The sequence below is a fragment of the Rhinoderma darwinii genome, chromosome 6 (assembly GCF_050947455.1).
Source record: "Rhinoderma darwinii isolate aRhiDar2 chromosome 6, aRhiDar2.hap1, whole genome shotgun sequence".
Lineage (NCBI taxonomy): Eukaryota > Metazoa > Chordata > Amphibia > Anura > Rhinodermatidae > Rhinoderma > Rhinoderma darwinii.
Genome location: NC_134692.1, coordinates 36,672,614 through 36,695,969, shown reverse-complemented (window position 1 = coordinate 36,695,969; position 23,356 = coordinate 36,672,614). Strand labels below are relative to the sequence as shown.

The following is a 23,356-nucleotide window of genomic DNA, read 5'->3' as shown; positions in this document are numbered from 1 at the left end:
CTTACATTTATCCACATTAAAAATTTAATTTGCCATGCCTCTGCCCACACTTCCAGCTTTCCCAAATCCATTTGTAATATTATCCTCCTCTGTGTTGATTACTTTACGGAGCTTAGTATCTGCAAATATTGAAATTATACTCTGTAAACCCTCTACGAGGTCATTAATAAACATATTAAAAAGAAGAGGGCCCGATAATGATCCCTGCAGAACCCCACTGGTAACTGACCCACTCTTGGGATGTACCATTAATAACCACCCTCTGTTTTCTATCACTGAGCCAGTTGTCAACCCAATTACACATATTCCCCCAGTCCCAGTAGTCTCATTTTAAGTACCAACCTTTTATGCGAACAGTATCAAACGCTTTGAAAACGCTAGATACACAACATTCGCCCAGGTCCAGTATACAACTAACCTCCTGATACGAGTACAATGACAAACACTCTACTTCTTAAGGGTACGTCCACCTGGATTGAGCCACAGGGAAAGCCACTGCAGTAAATCATGCAGATTTTGGTGCAGATTCGCAGTTGCAGATGGGCTAAAATGAAATTTGTTAACTCACCTTACAATCTTCTGCCGCTCCCATGGTACCGCTAGTCTGGTCCCCCACCGGTCTCCTTATCCTGGCCTACAGCATTAACGTGTCGCCATATGTGAACGCTGCACTGATCTACATGACACATCACTGTAGGCCAGAATACAGAGACTGGTGGGGGACCAGGCTAGCATTACTAGGGGAGCGCCAGAAGAATGGGAAGGGGAGTATAGTGTGTTTCTTTTATATGTTGTACTGTTTTTTAATTTATTTTAATTTGTCCGGACCTGTGGATTTTGCTGCGGATCCAAGGGTAATCCGCAGCAAAACCTGCAACAACTGGGATTTGTTGCAGATTTCGACTTCCCCATTAAATTCAATGGGGAAATTGCGCAACAAATCTTTGCACTTTCCGCAGCAGGAGTGGACATGCTGCGGATTTAAGAATTTGTGTGAATAAGGCCTCATTTACACGAGCGTATGCGTTTTGCGCGCGCAAAAAACGCTGCGTTTTGCGCGCGTATGCATGGCGTATGCACTGCGTATACGCAGCCTTGTTGCGTTTTAAACGCGCAAAAGGCATTTGACAGCTCCGTGTGTCATGATGCGCGGCTGCGTGATTTTCACGCAGCCGCCATCATAGAGATGAGGTAGTCGAGGCCCGTCACTGTCCAAGGTGCTGAAAGAGCTAACTGATCGGCAGTAACTCTTTCAGCACCCTCGACAGTGAATGCCGATCACAATATACACCAACCTGTGAAAATAAAAAGACTTTCATACTTACCAAGAACTTCCTGCTTCCCCCAGTCCGGGCTCCCGGCCGTTGCCTTGGTGACGCGTCCCTCTCTTGCCATCCGGCCCCACCTCCCAGGATGACGCCGCAGTCCATGAGACCGCTGCAGCCTGTGATTGGCTGCAGCCTGTGCTTGGCCTGTGATTGGCTGCAGCCTGTGCTTGGCCTGTGATTGGCTGCAGCCTGTGCTTGGCCTGTGATTGGCTGCAGCTGTCATTTGGACTGAACTGTCATCCCGGGAGGTCGGACCGGAGTTATCGGTAAGTCAGAACGTCTTTTTTTTTTTACAGGTTCATGGATTTTCGGAGCGGAAGTCACTGTCCATGGTGCTGAACCAGTTTAACGCTTTCAGCACCGTGGACAGTGACTGTCTCCTGACGTCGCGTACCCGAACATTTTTTACCGGTTTCGGTCAAAACGAGTTTGGCCGAACCCGGTGAAGTTCGGTGCGCTCATCTCGAATTTGACACTCCGTTTGGATGTTTGTAACCAGAAAAGCACGTGGTGCTTTTCTGTTTACATTCAGGAGTTTGACAGCTCTTGCGTGATTTTCGCGCATGCAACGCAGGACCGTCAGTGTGGCATGCGTTGTTTTCACGCACCCATTGAAGTCAATGGGTGCGTGTTGCGTGAAAAACGCAAGAATATAGAACATGTCGTGAGTTTTACGCAACGCACTCACGCAGCGCAAAATTCACGCATCGTCTAAACAGCCCCATAGACTATTATAGGTGCGTACGACACGCGTGAAAAGCACGCGCGTCGCACGCGCGTATAATACGCTCGTGTAAATGAGGCCTAAGAGTGTGGATGAGATTTGTTCAAGCATGATCCACTTTGCGGATACCGCAGTTTGCAAATCCGGACAGAAAATCTGCAGAATTTCATCTATGCGCGAACGTAGCCTTAGGCCGGGTTCCCACGGGTCAGATACGTTGCGTTAAAATCACGCAGCTTATCCGACCTGGAACCCACAGCACCTTGTTCCAGGTCAGATCCATTGTCTTGCAGTCTTTCAGACAGAATTTTTGCTGCGTAAAAAAAGCACTCATACTTACCCCCTCTAAGGAAGCCGGACTGCAGGAAAAAGCAGGGCGTTTTGGGTAAGTATGATTATTTTAATTGCTGCGATTACATCACAAAAGTGGCAAATTCAATGTGGAAAACCCGCAACAGAAAATCAACAAAAACACAGCATAAATTGATATGCTGCGTTATTAAATTCTGCATCGCAGGTCAATTTAGCAACATTTACGCCGCTAAATCTCATCCACTTTGCGGCTACTGTAAATGCTGTGGAATTTCCGCACACAATTCCGCAGCGTTTATACTACATGGTTACAGTCTGCTAAAGGGTGCAACAATTTCCAGGGAGAATTTCCAGCTGAGATGGTGTAACTAAGTATATGATTTTGGAAAATGTTCAGATTAAATCAATTCAATGCACACCTATACCTAGAGTCAAAGAATTTTACATTAACAAACGTAATTTCTTTTTATTGTACAGTGTAAGTTACTAGGACTATGGAGTGATATATTTGCTCGATTTGGAGTAACAGTAATTATTGGGGGCTGGGATCTCAGCATTTACATAATTATGCAGAGTTAAATTCCTCTGGTGCATTGGGAGGCCTTTTCTTGCTTATAATAAACTCTCCACACATTTTTAATGGCGTCATTTACACCCCCTCCCTGGGAGATGCTGCATTGGGAAAGGAGGATGTATGCGGACATTGGTCACCTCATTGAGCACTTCGTATTGCTAACTGGATAAGGTGTTTAAAGGACGGGTGTCGCGAAAAAATTTTTTTTTATAGAATATTGCTTTTAGTATGTTATTAAAATTAATTTTATTTATTTGTGTATTTGTGTTTTACTTTTTTCTTTCTTCTAACTTTTACTTCACTATGGGGGCTGCCATTTTGTTTTTCATCTCTGTATGTGTCGATTAACGACACATACAGAGATGGAATACGGCAGCTACAGTGCATAGGAGTCAATAAACGGGAGCCGTTCCATTGACTTTGCTCTCTGGCTCTGTACTGCGCAGACGCAGGTTAGAGTCACACAGAACAGAGCAGCTGTTTGCAGGGAGAGAGCAGGCGCCATCTTGAAGACCAGCTGCACTGCAGGTAAGGTCTGTGTCTCTGCATGTCCCACTCTCTTATCTCACAGACCGCCGCTCTCGTGACCCCAGACGGGTGGTGGTCAGAGCCTTCTGTTTCTGGTACAAAGCTCCAAATCCCCTGCAACCAGCCATAGCGCTAAATAATACAATTCTAAATGTCTTTAGTCATCACTAGGGGGAAGCTTAGGAGTTTACTGTATACGGTTTTATTGTTGCGACCAATGTATAAAGTGGTGTGCAGTCAGCTCTCTAGTTCCCCTTAGTGGTGGCTTCAGACACCCAGAACTTTATTCTTGACGTTTCTCTGTACAGGGAATATGGAGCACTGTTTAAGAATGATGGTGCTCTGACCAATATAAAAATATTTTATGAAAATCATCACAGAATTTTTGACCAATTTAAATAAAAAAAACAACAACGAAATAATGTTTATGGGTGGGCATTAATTTTAATGTTAAATAACGGAAGCTTCGCACATGGGCTAAAAAAAAACCCTTGAAAAAACAAAAAATTGAAATACAATTAAACTGTAATTAAAGGATAAAATATAAAAGAATAAGCTCGGGTAAGCAAGATGTAATACTTACATAGGGACCAGCGGTTCATTTGTGACTAATGTACCAGTGATTTCCTTCATTGACACATAAATCTAAAAATAATATGGAGTAACAGCACAAATGTTTTGCTGTACAAAGACATGACCATTGCGGGTTCCTTTAAACATAACAGTTCTATAGAGTGCCTAGTGAGACTGCTACATCTCCAGATGTCACAACATACATCAATGCTATTAACTTACACACCTGCTAAAATGACGCCACTTTTTCTACGCCAGGGCCTGTGTGGAGTAGAGATGAAACTTTTTTATTCCTCAATTTGCAACTTTTTAAAAAAGTAGCATTTTATAAGTGTGTGTAAATCCTGGCGCAGTGAGCCACATCCAGTTTTCACACTAGTTTTACAAACGGACGTACATGGCGCAAATGGAACAAAATTCTGTTGCAAATGTTTAATAAATATACCACATAGCAGAGCAAACACTATTTTAGAGTAAAATGTCCAAAGAAAAAAAAAAAAAAAGACACAAATACATTGATAAATGTGGGCCAATGTCCTGCAGCAAACAGACGAGCAAGAGAAGAGGATGGTGAAAGTATAGACGGCCACACATAGATCGATTTAGGCAGGATCGGCTGACAATTTAATACGTAGGGGGCATCCCAACATTCAATCAACTGCATGATAAGCTGAAATCTCACACGACCAGATGCAGAGGACTGAGAAGAGAAAAACAATTAGGAGATTCCAAAAAACAAAAGCAATCGCAGCAAAGTTTGTGTTAACACTTTATGTTGTGGTTTTCTCTATTCTTCGCTACGCTTACATGTTTAACCAACTTTTCTGTGAATTCGATAATCCAGAATATTTGAAAATGTGTTTACCTATTGATGCTGGATAAAAGGAATTTTACAGTTATTTCATATTTTCTGTCTTTAGCTCCGTCTCTAGACTATGAAAGGATGTACACTAGCAATATTACACTGTGATGCAGACACTACAAAATTACTTGGAGACATAAGTGTTAAAAAATATATCTATATTGAAATCAAGTCTGTTACAACCAATCCAATATAAAATAATTCTGCAGCTCACGAAAACGGAAGCATCGGACATTTGCTATAAAAACGGACTTGAAATGATGCTCGATGACATCACTGTGCTCTATGCCCTCGTTAATAGAATAGAATACAATAGTAACAAATCACTTATTGTTAACCTTGAGTCTTCTACGATTTACGTGAAATTCAATACAACAAGATAAATAAAGTGGCGGCCATAAAATCTTTACCAACGAATAAAAATAAAGACAGCAAGGCCGCTCGGGTGAAAGCATTAATTTTATGTCAAATTCTGTAGTGAACATACAATATGAAGATGTTAGCATCGGTGTACAAAAAAGTATTAATGGCTAAATCGGTCTTTTACCGGCTGACTGCGCTGCAGTAGTGAAGGGGTTAAAGCCCTCATTATCGCAGACCCATAGCACAAATAGTAGAGCGAGAATGAATACGCCTTGAAAGGAGTTCTGGAAAGCCAAATTTGAGTGATGTGAGTGAGGAGGCGTATGTTCCAGTTTTATTTGCCATCTGAAGAAAAATGCAAAAGCTGCTTAAATATTTTATGTAACAGAAATGGATCCTCCAAAAACCTCCGAGACACAGGGAGAGCTTTCGTAAAGCTTGATCATGTTAATGCGGTGTTCTTCCCAGGAGACAGGCTCATAGGAGGCAGCGAGAACAGCTGCTTCTGCAAACACTTCCAAGCATCAGACTTTGTCTCTCGAAAGGGAAGCCTTTGCACAGAGCAGCTGCCACCCTCCGACAAGGAAACGAGGACCAGCCGCTTTGTGAATCCTATCTGCAGATTGTTATGAAAAGCCTTTATCACTAAGTAGGTAGTACAGAAGGCGGCCTATTTGCCAGCAAGTGTATTGTACAGGGAGGGGATGTGCTCTCACTTTGTTCTCAAAATAGCCAACCTATTTTCTTCCACCTGTCTCACAAGGTTTTGTTCATGGCAATTCTCCTTTTCTTTATGCTAAAAAAAATCAACATCCAATAAAAAAAAAAAAAGAGGATTCTCACAATAGTCATGGTCGCAGACTAAAGCTCTGGAAACAGCGCCACCATGAGAACAATCTAGAACTACACTTTTAGTTTAACATTAGGGACTTCGAGAACTTACACCATGGCGGCCAAGTATATGGTTACATTATTAAATTCACGTCAATTCTTTAGTTATTAGTGCCTTAATCTCATTTAGGAAGCACAAGTGTTTTTAGTATTATACAGAACCTCTTATTTGCTTACAAAGTGAACTATTTACTCTCAAAAAATTGGCCTTGTGCAGCAAAACATATTCGGATAAATCAATGTCTTGCTTGACTAACTTAAGAAATTGCCATTTGCTCTAAACGGCAGCATGCTATGCATTTCTGGCTGGCTGAGACAAAGTGAATTTTCAAGCCTGACAACCGAGGGCACGTTAATGTAACATATGTCTGGAGGGTCAAGAGCAGTCGGCAAAACTGCAGCTGCCCCCCTTCCCCTCCCTAATACAGATTGCCAAGTCCAATTCTTAGCAAGTGTCTTCCTAAACATTGTATCTGACAAAAGGACATTGGATCAACACAAGGAATTTGGTTTTCTCTCACTTCGTCGCATATTTCATTCGGGCTTCCGCCTTCTTGGACAGCGCTGATCTCTGTACAGTATTAAAACATTTGATGCAAAGACATTACAGATAGAGCTTTCTTTATAAAAGGTTTCGGTTTCCAAAGATATTGTTGGGATCAACAAAATTCTTGACAGATTGGAGCATTCCAATTCCGACATGTGAAATGCTGTCCTTCAGCCACTGCTTTCGCAACTTGCCCACTAGAAGACAGGAAAAAAATAAAAAAGGGGAAAAAAAATTAAATAAATAAAAATAAATGCTTTAGTATACATTCATGATACAAGAAGCCAATCAATCTTATGACCATGAATGAATAAACACGGGGTGATAAATGCTTTTATTCAGAAATGAGAAATGTTTTCCTTTATTTGATTTATTGAGCCCACCAGACTATCAAGCTCATTAAGTTCGGTGTATTCCCAAAGGAAGACTGCATTCAGCATCGCCTGCTTTCTCTGCAAACTGCAAAATGTAGATGAGGCTTAGGCGGGGATTATGGGTTGCTTAGCAAATAATGAAATGGTAACCACATTTATTTCCAAAGAACTAAAATCTTAATCTAATGATCTGTTTAAAACAAAAAACAAAAAAATACACACACGCTGCAAAGAGAAAGTCAAATAACCGACTAAAATCTCCCGTGTATTCAAGACAATTTAGAAGGGCAAATAGCATTTAACACGAAGATTACATTCAGGCCCTGAATGGTGAAGACTATTAAAACCCTTACATATAAAACTAAAATACATAATAGAAGAAAAAAAAAAAAAAAAGTTTTTTTTAATGGATGGAGCTCAGATTATGATTATTCAAATGACATTAACCTGCACAACTGAGAAAAAATCCATTTCTATTTTATTTATTTAGCTTTTTTCTATTTTTAATTGTAATGACATTTGCTGACTGCTCTATACTTTATGGGGCTCTGTTCACAATGGTGTCATGGCTTCCATTTTTTTACAGGAGCCATCATGGATCCTGACGGATCCCATTCACTAATAGTGAGGACCACAATTTTGTCTTTTTGTTTTTACTGCAGAGTAATTAACTAATCAAACTGAACACCGCCTAAGAGGAACCCTTTTGTATTGGCATTATTTTGGGTGTAATTTACCATATTACAGTGTTGCATATTTAATTTTGCAAATGTGGGTTAAAAGACTAACTAAGTCTATTACACGTCACGGCTTTCGTTTCTAAGAGAGCCATGACAGCTATGCTGGATTTGTTTTTTTAATGAATCCTGATGGATCCATCTGACCTTTAATGAGGTCCGTCGGGGTTCTAGTTTTTTTTTTTAAGGCAATGTGGACCGCACAATTCTTGGAATAAAAAAATAACGGAACTCCTGACGGAAAGAAGGGAACGCCAGTATGAACAGACCCTCTGTACTTCTGTTTACAGCCACTAAAAACATTCCTTGATATGGGTAGAGGACAGATCTGGCAAGAAGATTCGTCATTAAAACCTCATTATTTCCTCTCAATGAGAACAAGATATATTGAAAATATTTCAGCTTTACATGCAGCTAAGGAGAAGGGGACTCCAAAGAGTCAATTTAATCAAATTAATATCAGTCATTTTCTTAGGGCAACAAAATGTGGTTTCAGGAGTCGTAACTGCACCAATGCTACTGGGGTCAACTTCCATGTTACATGCCACAATATTCATTATATTAACGTTAGTTCGAAGCATAAAACCCCCCATAAATAAATTTAAAAAAAACAGCCTAACTATACATAATTCTTAGGGTATGTGCACACGACCTCTTTTCAGACGTAATGGAGGCGTTTTACGTAAAAGACGGCTCCAACACGTCTGCAAACATCTGCCCATTGCTTGGAATGGGTCTTACGATGTTCTGTGTAGACGAGCTGTCATTTTACGTGTCGCTGTCAAAATACGGCGCGTAAAATGACGGCTCGTCAAAGAAGTGCAGGACACTTGTTGGGATGTTTTTGGAGCCGTTTTCTCATAGAGACTATTGAAAACCGCTCCAAAAACGCAGCGATAAACGCGAGTTGCTCAAAAAAAGTCTGAAAATCAGGAGCTGTTTTCCCTTGAAAACAGCTCCGTATTTTCAGACAATTTTGCTCACTGCGTGTGAACATACCCTTAATGTAACAAAACAGACAATGGAAAGTGTGCTCTCTACTAAAATGTCCAAAATCAGTTATTCAGGTCTAACATTTAGCATGCAAGACACATCAGCAATGGTAGACTTATCTTAGGCCTGGGCTTTAGAGAAACCAGAGATTTATACAAAAAAAAAAAGCATATATCATGTGTATACGGTGTTGGAGGAAGCCAATCAAAAATATATATTTCAGTGGCAGTGTCCCCTCAACAAGCAGTCCCGGTCGGTCTCTCTCTCGGTCTATACATATTACTTTAACTAATGCGTGGACTATCTATCTATCTATCTATCTATCTATCTATCTATCTATCTATCTATCTATCTATCTATCTATCGATCCGATAGTCCATGCATCAGTTAAAGTAATGGAAAGCGATTAGTTCGGAGAAGTTAAACTCAAGTAGTTCTCAAGCCATCAACCCGTCATCAGTAACAAACGATACAACCGCATAGTAACATTCAAGACATGTTTGTTTAGGACGGCAAAGGTGTACCCGGAACTCATTTTTTCCTATATTTTTCTTACCTTCACTGTTTAAAAAGGTTGTCCAGGAGTTAAAAAAAAATTAGCCTAACAACCGGAAAGGTTATAAAATAAAAATCATCATCACTCACCTGTTAAATCTCCTGCCACTAGTGCCGTATATGCAAGCATCACCGTCGAGGCCAGTGATTGGCTGCAGAAATCACGTGGATGTACGGCATGTCATTGCTATACCAAAGTAAACCAAGACCGTCGTACATGGTTTGTGGGGGGCCCTGATACAGATTTTGCATAGGAGATACAGGTTATGCCTCAGGCCAGATCAGGTCTGTTACATCAAAATTATGTATACACTGCACAATACAGCAGATCTGAATCAACAAGCAAATCGAGAAATGGTATATAAAACTATGAAGGCGAAGGTAGCGACAGGTTGATGTAAAGGCTGTAACAGCTGGAATAATGAGTGAATATATTAAAACTGGCGTTTGAAAGACATACCTAATACCCAAACGACAATTCAAACGACTTACCTAATATACGTGGGCAGCAAATGCGCCAAACGATAATATATTTGGCGCATATTTTGCTGTCTGTGCGTCCGAATTGCAAATCTACGACTGCTATGAGCTGGTGTAGAATTGTGCTATAACTTACGCCAGTCTCTGGCATAAATAATAAATTGGTCGCTCTGGCAGAGGACCCGTCGTCCTTCGACTAAACCATGCCCCTTTTATCTACACTTTTGCAAAGAGGCGATAGAAGCAAAAAGTCGTAATTTGCGGCACAACTATGGTACGCACCAAATTTTGTAACTTTTTTTTACACTTTTAACAGTTTAGAAAACGGATGTAAACCTTTTGATATTTTCACCCAATGTCTTTATAGCAATATAATAGCAGTATTGTTGTTCATACTATAAAGCATGCTTATGTAATAATTGTCCGCGCGCGCACACAAATTAAATCTCTTTAATCTGGCATTTAATAATTTAAATCTGTTTTTTTTATTTTAAGAATAGGCCTGCAACATAATATGGAATTTCACAAGACTAGAAGTATAAGAATGACCATAGAAAGGCAGAAATTCCTTAAAGGAAAAACAAAGTTATAGTAGCATAGCTGGTATTATCTTACTTTGGGCTTTCTTCCTGAATGTTCTCTACAATTGAAGAACTATATACTTTCCTATGAAAGCCTAGAATAGGGCACCTATTAATGATGAATGAATGAAATTTATATAAATGTATAGTCGAATACAATATATATATATTTCCACACACACACACCAATTTTCTTTATGTAAGAGACTTGTGCTACAAAGCAACAGGTGCCACATGAGGGCCTCTAGCAATGAATTATTAACTGTGCTTATTCGTGTGACCCGTATGGAATTTCAGCCAAACAATTTTTTTTTATTTCCAAAATATTTTTATATTAGAAAAAAATAAGCCATTTCTTCCGACAGTGACTTTTAGTAATACCTTCATTATTAAACAAATATACAAATGAATATAATAATTATTATAATGAATAAATCAAAAAGTAAAATCTGAAATCCTTTTTGGCCTGTCATGGAACATTTATTGTCTGGTCACAAGCCTAAATATTACCTGTAATTTTTCTCTTAAAATGCAAAGCGTCAGAAAAGATGTAAATCTAGCTATCTCATATCTATCTATCTATCTCATATCTATCTATCTATCTATCTATCTATCTATCTATCTCATATCCATCTATCTATCTCATATCCATTTATCTATCTCATATCCATCTATCTCATATCCATCTATCTCATATCTATCTATCTATCTCATATCCATCTATCTCATATCCATCTATCTCATATCTATCTATCTATCTCATATCCATCTATCTCATATCCATCTATCTCATATCCATCTATCTCATATCTATCTATCTATCTATCTCATATCTATCTATCTATCTATCTATCTAATATCTATCTAATATCTATCTATCTCATATCCATCTATCTATCTCATATCCATCTATCTATCTCATATCCATCTATCTATCTCATATCCATCTATCTCATATCTATCTATCTATCTATCTCATATCCATCTATCTCATATCCATCTATCTCATATCTATCTAATATCTATCTATCTATCTATCTATCTATCTCATATCTATCTAATATCTATCTCATATCTATCTAATATCTATCTCATATCTATCTATCTATCTATCATCTATCTATCTATCTATCTCATATCTATCTATCTATCTCATATCCATCTATCTATCTCATATCCATCTATCTATCTCATATCCATCTATCTCATATCCATCTATCTCATATCTATCTATCTATCTATCTATCTATCTATCTATCTATCTATCTATCTATCTCATATCTATCTAATATCTATCTCATATCTATCTCATATCTATCTCATATCTATCTAATATCTATCTAATATCTATCTCATATCTATCTCATATCTATCTATCTATCTCATATCTATCTATCTATCTCATATCCATCTATCTATCTCATATCCATCTATCTCATATCCATCTATCTATCTCATATCCATCTATCTATCTATCTATCTATCTCATATCTATCTATCTATCTCATATCTATCTATCTATCTATCTATCTATCTATCTCATATCTATCTCATATCTATCTATCTATCTCATATCTATCTAATATCTATCTCATATCTATCTATCTATCTCATATCCATCTATCTATCTCATATCCATCTATCTATCTCATATCCATCTATCTCATATCCATCTATCTCATATCCATCTATCTATCTATCTATCTATCTATCTATCTATCTATCTATCTATCTATCTCATATCTATCTAATATCTATCTCATATCTATCTCATATCTATCTCATATCTATCTCATATCTATCTAATATCTATCTAATATCTATCTCATATCTATCTCATATCTATCTATCTATCTCATATCTATCTATCTATCTCATATCCATCTATCTATCTCATATCCATCTATCTCATATCCATCTATCTATCTCATATCCATCTATCTATCTATCTATCTATCTCATATCTATCTATCTATCTCATATCTATCTATCTATCTATCTATCTATCTATCTCATATCTATCTCATATCTATCTATCTATCTCATATCTATCTAATATCTATCTCATATCTATCTATCTATCTCATATCCATCTATCTATCTCATATCCATCTATCTATCTCATATCCATCTATCTCATATCCATCTATCTCATATCTATCTATCTATCTATCTATCTATCTATCTATCTATCTATCTATCTATCTATCTATCTCATATCTATCTAATATCTATCTCATATCTATCTCATATCTATCTCATATCTATCTCATATCTATCTAATATCTATCTAATATCTATCTCATATCTATCTCATATCTATCTATCTATCTCATATCTATCTATCTATCTCATATCCATCTATCTATCTCATATCCATCTATCTCATATCCATCTATCTATCTCATATCCATCTATCTATCTATCTATCTATCTCATATCTATCTATCTATCTCATATCTATCTATCTATCTATCTATCTATCTATCTATCTCATATCTATCTCATATCTATCTATCTATCTCATATCTATCTAATATCTATCTCATATCTATCTATCTATCTCATATCTATCTAATATCTATCTCATATCTATCTATCTATCTCATATCTATCTATCTATCTCATATCTATCTATCTATCTCATATCTATCTATCTATCTCATATCTATCTATCTCATATCTATCTATCTCATATCTATCTATCTATCTATCTATCTATCTATCTATCTATCTATCTCATATCTATCTATCTCATATCTATCTATCTATCTCATATCTATCTATCTATCTCATATCTATCTATCTCATATCTATCTCATATCTATCTATCTCATATCTATCTATCTCATATCTATCTATCTCATATCTATCTAATATCTATCTATCTAATATCTATCTATCTAATATCTATCTAATATCTATCTATCTAATATCTATCTAAATCTATCTATCTAATATCTATCTAAATCTATCTATCTATCTATCTATCTATCTCATATCTATCTCATATCTATCTCATATCTATCTCATATCTATCTATCTATCTATCTATCTAATATCTATCTATCTATCTATCTAATATCTATCTCATATCTATCTATCTATCTCATATCTATCTATCTATCTCATATCTATCTATCTATCTCATATCTATCTATCTATCTCATATCTATCTATCTATCTCATATCTATCTATCTATCTCATATCTATCTATCTATCTCATATCTATCTATCTATCTATCTATCTATCTATCTATCTATCTATCTATCTCATATCTATCTATCTATCTATCTCATATCTATCTATCTCATATCTATCTATCTATCTATCTATCTATCTATCTCATATCTATCTATCTATCTATCTATCTATCTCATATCTATCTCATATCTATCTATCTCATATCTATCCATCTATCTCATATCTATCTATCTATCTATCTATCTCATATCTATCTCATATCTATCTATCTCATATCTATCTATCTATCTATCTATCTATCTATCTCATATCTATCTATCCATCTCATATCTATCCATCTCATATCTATCCATCTCATATCTATCCATCTAATATCTATCCATCTAATATCTATCCATCTAATATCTATCCATCTAATATCTATCCATCTAATATCTATCCATCTAATATCTATCCATCTAATATCTATCCATCTAATATCTATCCATCTAATATCTATCCATCTAATATCTATCCATCTAATATCTATCCATCTAATAACTATCCATCTAATATCTATCCATCTAATATCTATCCATCTAATATCTATCCATCTAATATCTATCCATCTAATATCTATCTATCTAATTCACATACACAAATAAATCTATTATTTATTGAGCTCATTGTTACCCATACAAACGAGTCACAGTGTTTTCTATGTTAATCTTCCTTTTAATAAATGAGTCTATACATTGTTTCTAGTTCTCAGAGGCTGAATTATTATAGGTAGATAAAAGGCAGAACATAATCTGCCTGCTTTTCTCTTACTGCTGTCTATAATATAGCTGCAGGGAATACGTCCTGTGGTTATAGATGCAATTGTCCTGAAAATACTTCAAACAACTGCACAAACAAGATGGAGTACATCAGAGCCACAGCGGGGTGTCCGGCAGCCAACGTGCCTGCCTGCTCATCCACCTCAGGAAATACAGCAATTCCACAAGGAAAACAACCAACTTGCGAGCAGCCACCAAACGGCCATTGCATATTTAATGAAGTCGCTCGCCAAGTGCTGGAAAACAGAAGGTGCTTGGAGTGCATCATTAGTTCTGTCAGAGTGATAATTTACACATCTATCTTGTCAAATTTTCTATGGTTTACACTTTTACTAGAATAAATGTAATGTGCGTTTGATTAGCAGAGTGGAAACAAAAAAGGAGAAGAAGGGAAAGCAGCAGAAATTTCCCTGGATCTCGATAAATATAAGTGATAAGTAGAGCGACGGTCTAATGGAATGTGGACAGAACGCTGCAATTAACATCGGAGCAGAAATACAATCCGTTCATTTTATACAAGCATTATACATAATTAGTCTTTTTTTTCTTTCATCTTTAGAATATAAAGGGTCTTAGTTTTAGACTATAGGGATGCTTTCGGGCATGTTCACACATGGCATTTTTGTCACTAATATCTGGCAAAAAAAAATTCAGATATTTTCGATAATAAAAAAGGAAAATATTTTCTTCTGAAAACACCACATATGAACATACCTTTAGTGTTCTTTAATAGGATCCCTAATACTCCCCTTCCCTGCCATGACACCTACTTATCACATCTCCAGTTCTCAAAATCTCCAAAAACATTAACCTGTATGTGAATAACATCATATAAAAAGCACTTCTGGAGCGTAAGGCTTAGTGATCATTTAAAGCACTAGTTACTTTTGTATAGATGTTGTTGATCTAGTAAATAAATGAATATAAAAATGAAATAAAAATAATATTTGCTCGTTTTAAATCAATGTTTTTGAAAAACAAGACTACGTTTTAACTTACAAAGCAGAAGTCAGTTTTCGGTTTTTTTTTCTACTGTGCATTTAAATTAGTAAACAGGGAAAAGCAGCTTTTTGTAGAATTCGGTTCACATGCGACATTTTCTTTAAGTTTTATTTAAAAAACAATTTCGCCACAAAAATGCCACGTGAACATATATATGTAAAAAAGGCAACTAGTATTTTGCTCATGTGCAGCTCGCATATAAAATGGCCATACAGTAAGCAAATCACAGCCCCTTCCAACAATCGCTGTCTCTGCAATTAAGTATCATAGAACAATTTAAAATATTACAGGACCTAATGGAAAACAGAAAAACATATATACATGATACACACAAATGCATTACATAACTAGAATAAAAAAAATAAAAATCTAAAATATTTGAAAAGGGTTGTTTAATATTACAAAAGAGGGTGGGCGGTTTTTCTTTTTTTGTTACCAAAAATTATCAAGAAGGTTCGCAAAACCCGGCTTTAACTATAGAAAATACACAGCCTGTGTCCAAAAACGGGTTAATTTTGATAATGAGCGTGGACAACAGTAATAAATACAAATTACTAATACCTTCATTCATCTTCATTCAACTCTTGAGGCAAAAACCACTCGAGAAAACAGGGTCATTACTTTTATTTGGAGCCTATTCATTATCAGACCCATTGATTACATGCCAATGATTATAGGTCTTGGTCACCACTCGCAGATCAACTGTAACAATGCATGCAGGGGTCAAAGGCTACGTGTCCGCATAGAACCGTTACCAAAAGAGATTTCTCAATGGGGCTACACTAGTAAGCTGGAATGAAAAAAAAAAAAACGTTCATGGAAACTTTGTATCCCCGTATACAATTAAAAAAAACATATTTTTTAAATTTTATTTTTGGTAAAGCAAGTTAACTGCAAGAAAAATAATCTACGGCATCGAGTAATCAATGTGAAGTATAAATAAATCAGGACAATTTTGATATCCATAGCATTTTTCACTTTCTAGATAATTATTTTAAAAAAGTTTTATGACGCTTGATAAGTTTTATAATGCTCAATAAAAAAAATTAAAAAAATTAGGTAGAAAGGGAAAAAGGGAAGATTTAGGTAATATTTTTTTTACGGTCTAGCCAAATTCAAAGGGCCAGAAATTTTTACTATATACTATGTAACCGATTCCTTTTTGAAAATGCGAATATAATAGTCAGTACATTTATCATTAACAACGATGATCTTTACGGTTTTGGATATTATATTTCACTACCTACTTGACTAACAAGGAATTGCCCCTGTGGAATACCATATAATTACACAACAGCTATAAAATGCTCTTCAAGAGTTCAAGATTTTTTTTTTAGAAAGGTCTTCTTAGGATATGTCAGGAGACATCAGCCACCAATTGTGAAGTCATTTAAACTGAATTGACACCACTTGAACTAAGCACAAAAATATTACCAGCGCCAATAAGGAGATCAAAACAGCAACTCAAGAAGTGAATAATAAATCAACAAAGTCCATAGTAAACCTTCAAAGGATTGTATAGTTATGAGGTCAGCCTGAAAAACATTCCTGTATGTTGGACACTCATTGATCATGAATTGTTAAAGAATTCATGTATATAAAGTTGCACTGAGCACATGTTTTCTCACTACACTGCATCAACAGCTAATTATTTTAATAATATAAAATGTTAATAAAAATTATTTTAGCCAGAGCACACAATAGAGAGAAAAAAAAAAACAAAACAAGAGAGTGACTGTTTTATTGGTATCCAATTCTTGTGCAGTAAAAACACTGGAGCTGCTGGTATTGCGCTGGTAAGGGTGGGTTCATAGGTGGAGGATATTTTTGGACTTGGATTTTGTTGCAAATCCACAACGAATCTGCATCTGGATTTTTACTGAGGATTTGTCTCAAATTTTAAACCTTTGCATTGCAAAGGGTGAAATCTTCAGTGAAAATCCACATTTCCACTACATATAGTGCATGCTGGGGATGTAAAAATACACAGCATGCTCTGAATTTTGCACATATTTGTTTCCGCTACTTGGGGGTGGGGTTTTCAATTGTAAATTGTAATGGAACAGGCACCAAAAAATCCACGACAATCCCACATCTGAACGCACCCTCACATGGACATTAAAATGTGGCCAGATTACGGCTGTCTGAAACCGGACTGTCTGTGTGTTTGCTATGGGATATGTTGTAGCTATAAAGATAAAAACGCTCAATGTGTAATTATTTCTGATTTGTGGGATTTTCATTTTTTTTAATTTTTCAGTACTTCGTATGCACATACAGTGTTATGTAGTAGTTTTAGGTCTGTCATAGATAAGGCTGCGTTCACATCTGCATCAGGGCTCCGTTCCGACAGAGCTTTCTGTCAGAACGGGGCCCTGACTGACACAAACGGAAACCATAGGTTTCAATCAATGGTGATGGAAACAGAAAGCTATGGTTTTCCGTTTGTGTTAGTCAGTGCTCCGTTCCGACAGAAAATTAACGTGAACGCAGCCTAAGAAACCCACCCGTCTCCAGTGTTAACAATAGATACAGTTCAAAAACTCAAAACTTGCACCAGACTGTATTAAATATTTCGCAAGCAGTGATACATAACACACATTGTACATACAAAAATATTTTAACGATGTATTACAGTTTCAGTAAAAAAAGGTCATTAATTGTATAATGAAAACGTATGCGCTTTTCAAAAACACTGTCAATCGCTCACAGTTTTCAAGATCTATGCTTGCGGTCACTCAATGGGAACCTTCATTGCTTATTTCCAGTAGATAAACATCTGCCCTGGTCATGTGAAGAACACACAGGTACTTGGTTAGAGTAACAGCACAAATATCAGAGCTGTGTCTTATACCGGAGTGGTCATCACATGACTAGGAAAGAGTTTTATTTATCCACTGGAAGGAACAATGGAGGTTCCTATTCAATGACAGCAAGCAAGGATCTTGAAAACCATCACTCAATGTACGAAGAAGTTGAACGCCGCAGTAAAGACTGAAAGCTGACCAGCCTCTCATTTACAATTACAAGCGCTGGGAAGTGGAGTTAAGCAGCATTTATACTTCCTCATAGCCTCAAGTCTTAGACTACATCTGTTTTCTTTAATACACAAAACCAGAGTTAAAATAGCTCCATTTATCACAGCGTGATTGTAGGCAGACAAACCAGCCTGTCTTTTTCTAGATAGTGAAAGCAACTGTTATCAATCACAATTACAGGACCCACAGTACAAGAGAAATCGCATCAATATTTGCCCCCCCCCCCCTCTTTTTCTTGCCGAAACTCCAAAGCTTGGCAAAGAATGTCAGGCCACGTCCTGAAGGTCAGTAAATAAAGATGATTTCATTTACTTAATTCAGAGCAGCAAGTTCATGTGCCACATGTTAAAACAAATACAATTTTCATTACCTTCTGTGCATGAGCCAAGCTACAAGTCCTAAAGAAGACCAGTCTGGTTTGTTTTATGTTCAACAGTTACTTCTACATAAAGTTCAAAAACTTTTCAGAAAGAAAAATTCTTGACCAAAAAGGTCAAGGTATTCTCTGCCCTATAGAACTAGGAGTCTATACAACAAAGAAAATCAGGAGCAGCACCATGCTGGAATGAACAATAAATGGGAGTGCCAGCCTCAGGATAAAGGCTACATCCCTCGTAATAGTCTACAAAAAAATAGGCAGGACTCCTAGATCTCCAAGTGAAAAAAAATCCAGTGATGAACTTTATTCCCTAAGCGACGTTTCGGCAGATGCTTGAGAAAGGCCGTTGCATCTGCCGAAACGTCGCTTATGGAATAAAGTTCAGCACTTAATTTTTTCACTTGGATAACTAGGAGTCTAGAAATGGGTCACGGGAAGTTTACCTTTCTCCCTAAAAGACCTACAAGTCCCATGCTGCGTACTCCTAAAGCTCATAGCAAAGTAGCTTGTTATGAAGCTGCCAGTGCCAGATAGAAAAGGTTTAGGTTCTCAATTGTGACCACGGGGGTAGACGCTGGCAACACAAAATCCTCTATCCAAAGACACTAATATATTTAGGTCAGCAATTGCCAAAAAAGTAATTATAATCTCCTATAGATTTAAAGGGGTTATCCAGATGTGAGTTATTTTTTTTATATTAGGGGTCGGTAATGAAAAACAAACCACAAAAGCGGTATTGCTCCGACGGCACTCCCAGTAGTTGTTTAGATGTACATAGCCAGTAACCAGTGCAGCCAATCAGAGGGCTCAGCGGAGCTCAATCATATTTCTGGCATAATTGCCGATGAGCCCTCTGATTGGCTGCAGCGGTTACATGCTACGTTCATGTCAACAACCACCGTGAGTGCCATTGGAGTGTCAGCGCTGGATCGCCGGGGGCAAGGATGGTTAAGTATTGCTTTTTTAGTTTATTTATTTTGTTTCCAGCCCTTAAAAAAAATTCACATCCTGGATAAACCTTTCTGAAAAGCTTCATCGAAAATGGTAAAATAATGCAAATAAATTGTGCTGAGCAATGTCTGATCTAAGCCTACGCAACCACAAGACATAGACGGTTCATAGTCTTAGTGTGGGTGTTACAAAGTACCTGTAGGCTGTGGCTTTACATAATGATGGAGCACCACGATGTAGAAAACCTGTGGTACTTGGTCAATCTAAATGCTTTTATTCTTATGCAACTATAAACTGGGTATTGATCTCAAAAATACTGAAGGGATTTTCCAGTACTATACATTGATGGTTTATCTTTACAATAGGCCATCAATGTGTGATGGAAAGTGGTCCTGGGGGGCGGAACAGCAGAGCTACTAGGAGCACCACAGGGCATCTGTACATACAGCCATGCCCGGTACTGCAACTCCACTCCATTCTAGCAGATCAGCGTGCCCATTCTACTGATTGGTGGAGGGTCACAGGGTTGGACCCACCACCGATCACACACTGACAGCCTAAGGATAGGTCAACAACATATATTCCTGGAAAACCCATTTATTGTTAATGGTACTACCAAGTACAACCAATGGGATTTATATTAATTGTGTTATATGGGTACTCCAGCCAAAAACATTTCTCATCTATCCACTAGATACGATAAGTGTAGGGGTCTGACCGCTGGTACCCTGAACAACCACGGCAAGGAGCAGTGAATTAAGCAGCAGTTGAGCATGCCCACTGCTGCTCTATTCACACCATATGGGAATGACAAACAGCTGAGCTGAAGAAGGGCAACAAATATGATAGATGTTAAAAAATAATAATGCATTCTCCTTATTGGAGATAGATGGGAATTCTTGATGACTGGCCATACATGGCAGGAACAAAACTTTATCTATCCTGATTAGCTCTAATCTTGAAGCAATGAAGGGTCATTTGTCGGTGGTATGTGTCCCAGCCTCAATGGTATAGGAGCCGCATGCTTCTGACAATTACATTTTTGTTTTTTTCTTGAATAGGTTTTCTAATTGGTCGAGTCTTGTAAGATCCCGGTCCATCGAGTATTTCTGTGCCACGAACAATTCCAGTACGATCAGATGGCGGATAAAAAAAATGAGCTATTACAACAGTCACCTAAACTCCATTCTAGAACCCAATCCAGGAGTTTGTGCCGTGTTGACTGGAGCCCAGGAGAACATCTGGATTAAATCGATATATCAGAAAGAAAATAAACCACTGCACGTTGTTAATGTGACAAAGCCCGCACGTATTGTATGATCAATGTCTTACTGTTTTTGTAACGGCTGAGTTAACTAAACCAAACACTTTGGTAGGGGTCATTTACAAACTCCTCTCAATGATACACAGATGATGTTATAGGTCCATTGTTTATCTGGATTCCTTTAAAGTGACATCCACCTGTCGCCTATTATGCACAGTTTACTAGAGGTTAAAAAATAATAACTAGACCAACTATATCACTAATATATTTGACCACACACACACACACACACACACACACACACACACACACACACCTAAAACCGCTTCTATAAGATGGATTGATGTAGGTTATCTCCTATCTACTGAAACCTGCTACAGTAAATAAGTCGCGTTTTGTTACAATGAGCTCCGTACTAATTTTACAGGTAACGGAGATAATTCAAGGGATTGACCGTGATATACATTTCTATCATACAAAATCATATAGTGTGTATTTATATAAATTATATTGTTTAAAGGGACATTGAAAATGCAGTCTGATCTGTTCTATTGAATGTTTTCCTACAGAACTAGATTTTAATTTGCTCAGCTCCTCCTGCCCTATAACATGCGGCCACCGGATCAGACTGTATTTTCAATGTGACAGGTTCTCTTTTAAGAAAATAAGTTTATTAAAGCTGAACAATAACCTGAACAATAACCAATTCTACAACACAGAACTTTGTATCCTTAACCCCTTCCCGACATTTGCCGTACATGTACGTCATGGAAAGTACTGACTTCCCGCATCTTGCCGTACATGTACGCCAAATGTTTGGGACCGGCTCAGAAGCTGAGCCGGTGCCATCATCACCGGATCTCAGCTGTATCTTACAGCTGACATCCGGCTGTAACGGCGGGGACCGAAATTAGCTTCGATCCCCGCCATTAACCCCTTAAGTGCAGCGCTCAAATGCGATCGCTGCACTTAAGGTGTTTGCAGCTCATCAGAACCCCAGTAATGAAATTGCCGGGGTTCCGGTGGCTGCAATGGCAACCGGAGGCCTAATACTGGCCTCCCGGTCTGCCTAGCACCGAAGCCGGTCAAGATCCGCCCGGCGGCGGAACCTGATCGGCTTCCGTAGCTGCCGGCAAGATGGCGCCGGGTCAGGAGCTGATCCGGCGTGATCAGCGGTGGAGGTCAGCTGTACTGTACAGCTGACATCCACCTGTAACGGCAGGAACCGGAGCTAGCTCCGATCCCTGCCATTAACCCCTTCGATGCAGCAATCGAAAGCGATTGCTGCATCGTAGCGGTTACTAGCAGATCGCCAGCCCTGACAGGCAATCGGGACTGGCGACTGCTGTTATGGCAACAGGAGACACAATGGTCTCCTGCTCTGCCATTACGGAAGCCTATTAGGCCCCGCCGGGAGGCGAAGCCTAATCGGCTTGCTGTCAGTGAATGACTGACAGATCTAATACATTGCACTACATAGGTAGTGCAATGTATTAGAAAAAAAAAAATCTGACCGTTGGACCTTCAAGTCCCCTAGTGGGACTTGAGAAAAAGTGTAAAAAAAGTGTAAAAAAAAGTGCACAAAATAAAAGTTTGAAAACAGTAAAAGTTTCAAGTAATCAAATAAAACACAATCCCCCTTTTACTCTTATCAAGTCCTTTATTATTGAAAAATAATAATAAACCATATGTATTTGGTATCGCCACGACCGTAACGACCGGAGGTATCAAAATATTATATTATTTATTGCACGCGGTGAACAGCGTAAAAAAAACCATAAAAAACGTTACCAGAGTTTCTGTTTTTTGGTCACTTTGCCCTACAAATATTAGAATAAAAAGTGATCAAAAAGTCGCACGTATCCAAAAATGGTACCTATAAAAACTATAGCTCGTCCCGCAAAAAACAAGCCCTCATACACCTCCGTCGACAAAAAAATTAAAAAGTTATGGTTCTCACAACTTGGCGACAGAAAAAATACATTCTTTTTTACAAAAGTAATTTTATTGTGCAAAAAGTTGTAAAACATGAAAAAGTTCTATAAATTATGTATCGCCGGAATCGTACTGACCCGCAGAATAAAGTTAACATGTAATTTATAACGCATGGTGAACGCTGTATAAAAAAAAACCGAAAAAAGCTGTGCCAGAATTGCGTTTTTTTGTTTACCTGGCATCCCAAAAAATAGGATAAAAGGTGATCAAAAAGTCGCATGTACCCCAAAATGGTACCAATAAAAACTACAGCTCGTCCCACAACAAACCAGCCCTCATAC

General features: G+C 37.6%; 1 protein-coding gene across 2 annotated transcripts in view; it reads right to left on the bottom strand.

Moving 5' to 3' along the window:
* Positions 1-5,342: 5,342 nt before the first annotated feature.
* The window catches only part of AGPS (alkylglycerone phosphate synthase), a 189,270-nt gene continuing 171,256 nt past the window's right edge, over positions 5,343-23,356 (bottom strand). Inside the window, exon 20 of one of the 2 annotated variants that reach the window (XM_075829510.1) lies at positions 5,343-6,899. In XM_075829510.1, the coding sequence (XP_075685625.1) occupies positions 6,778-6,899 (122 nt within the window). In that variant the 3' untranslated portion in view covers positions 5,343-6,777. Of the gene's footprint in view, positions 6,900-16,036; positions 16,239-23,356 lie in introns of those variants that run through there. The other variant, XM_075829511.1, reaches the window with a different exon arrangement.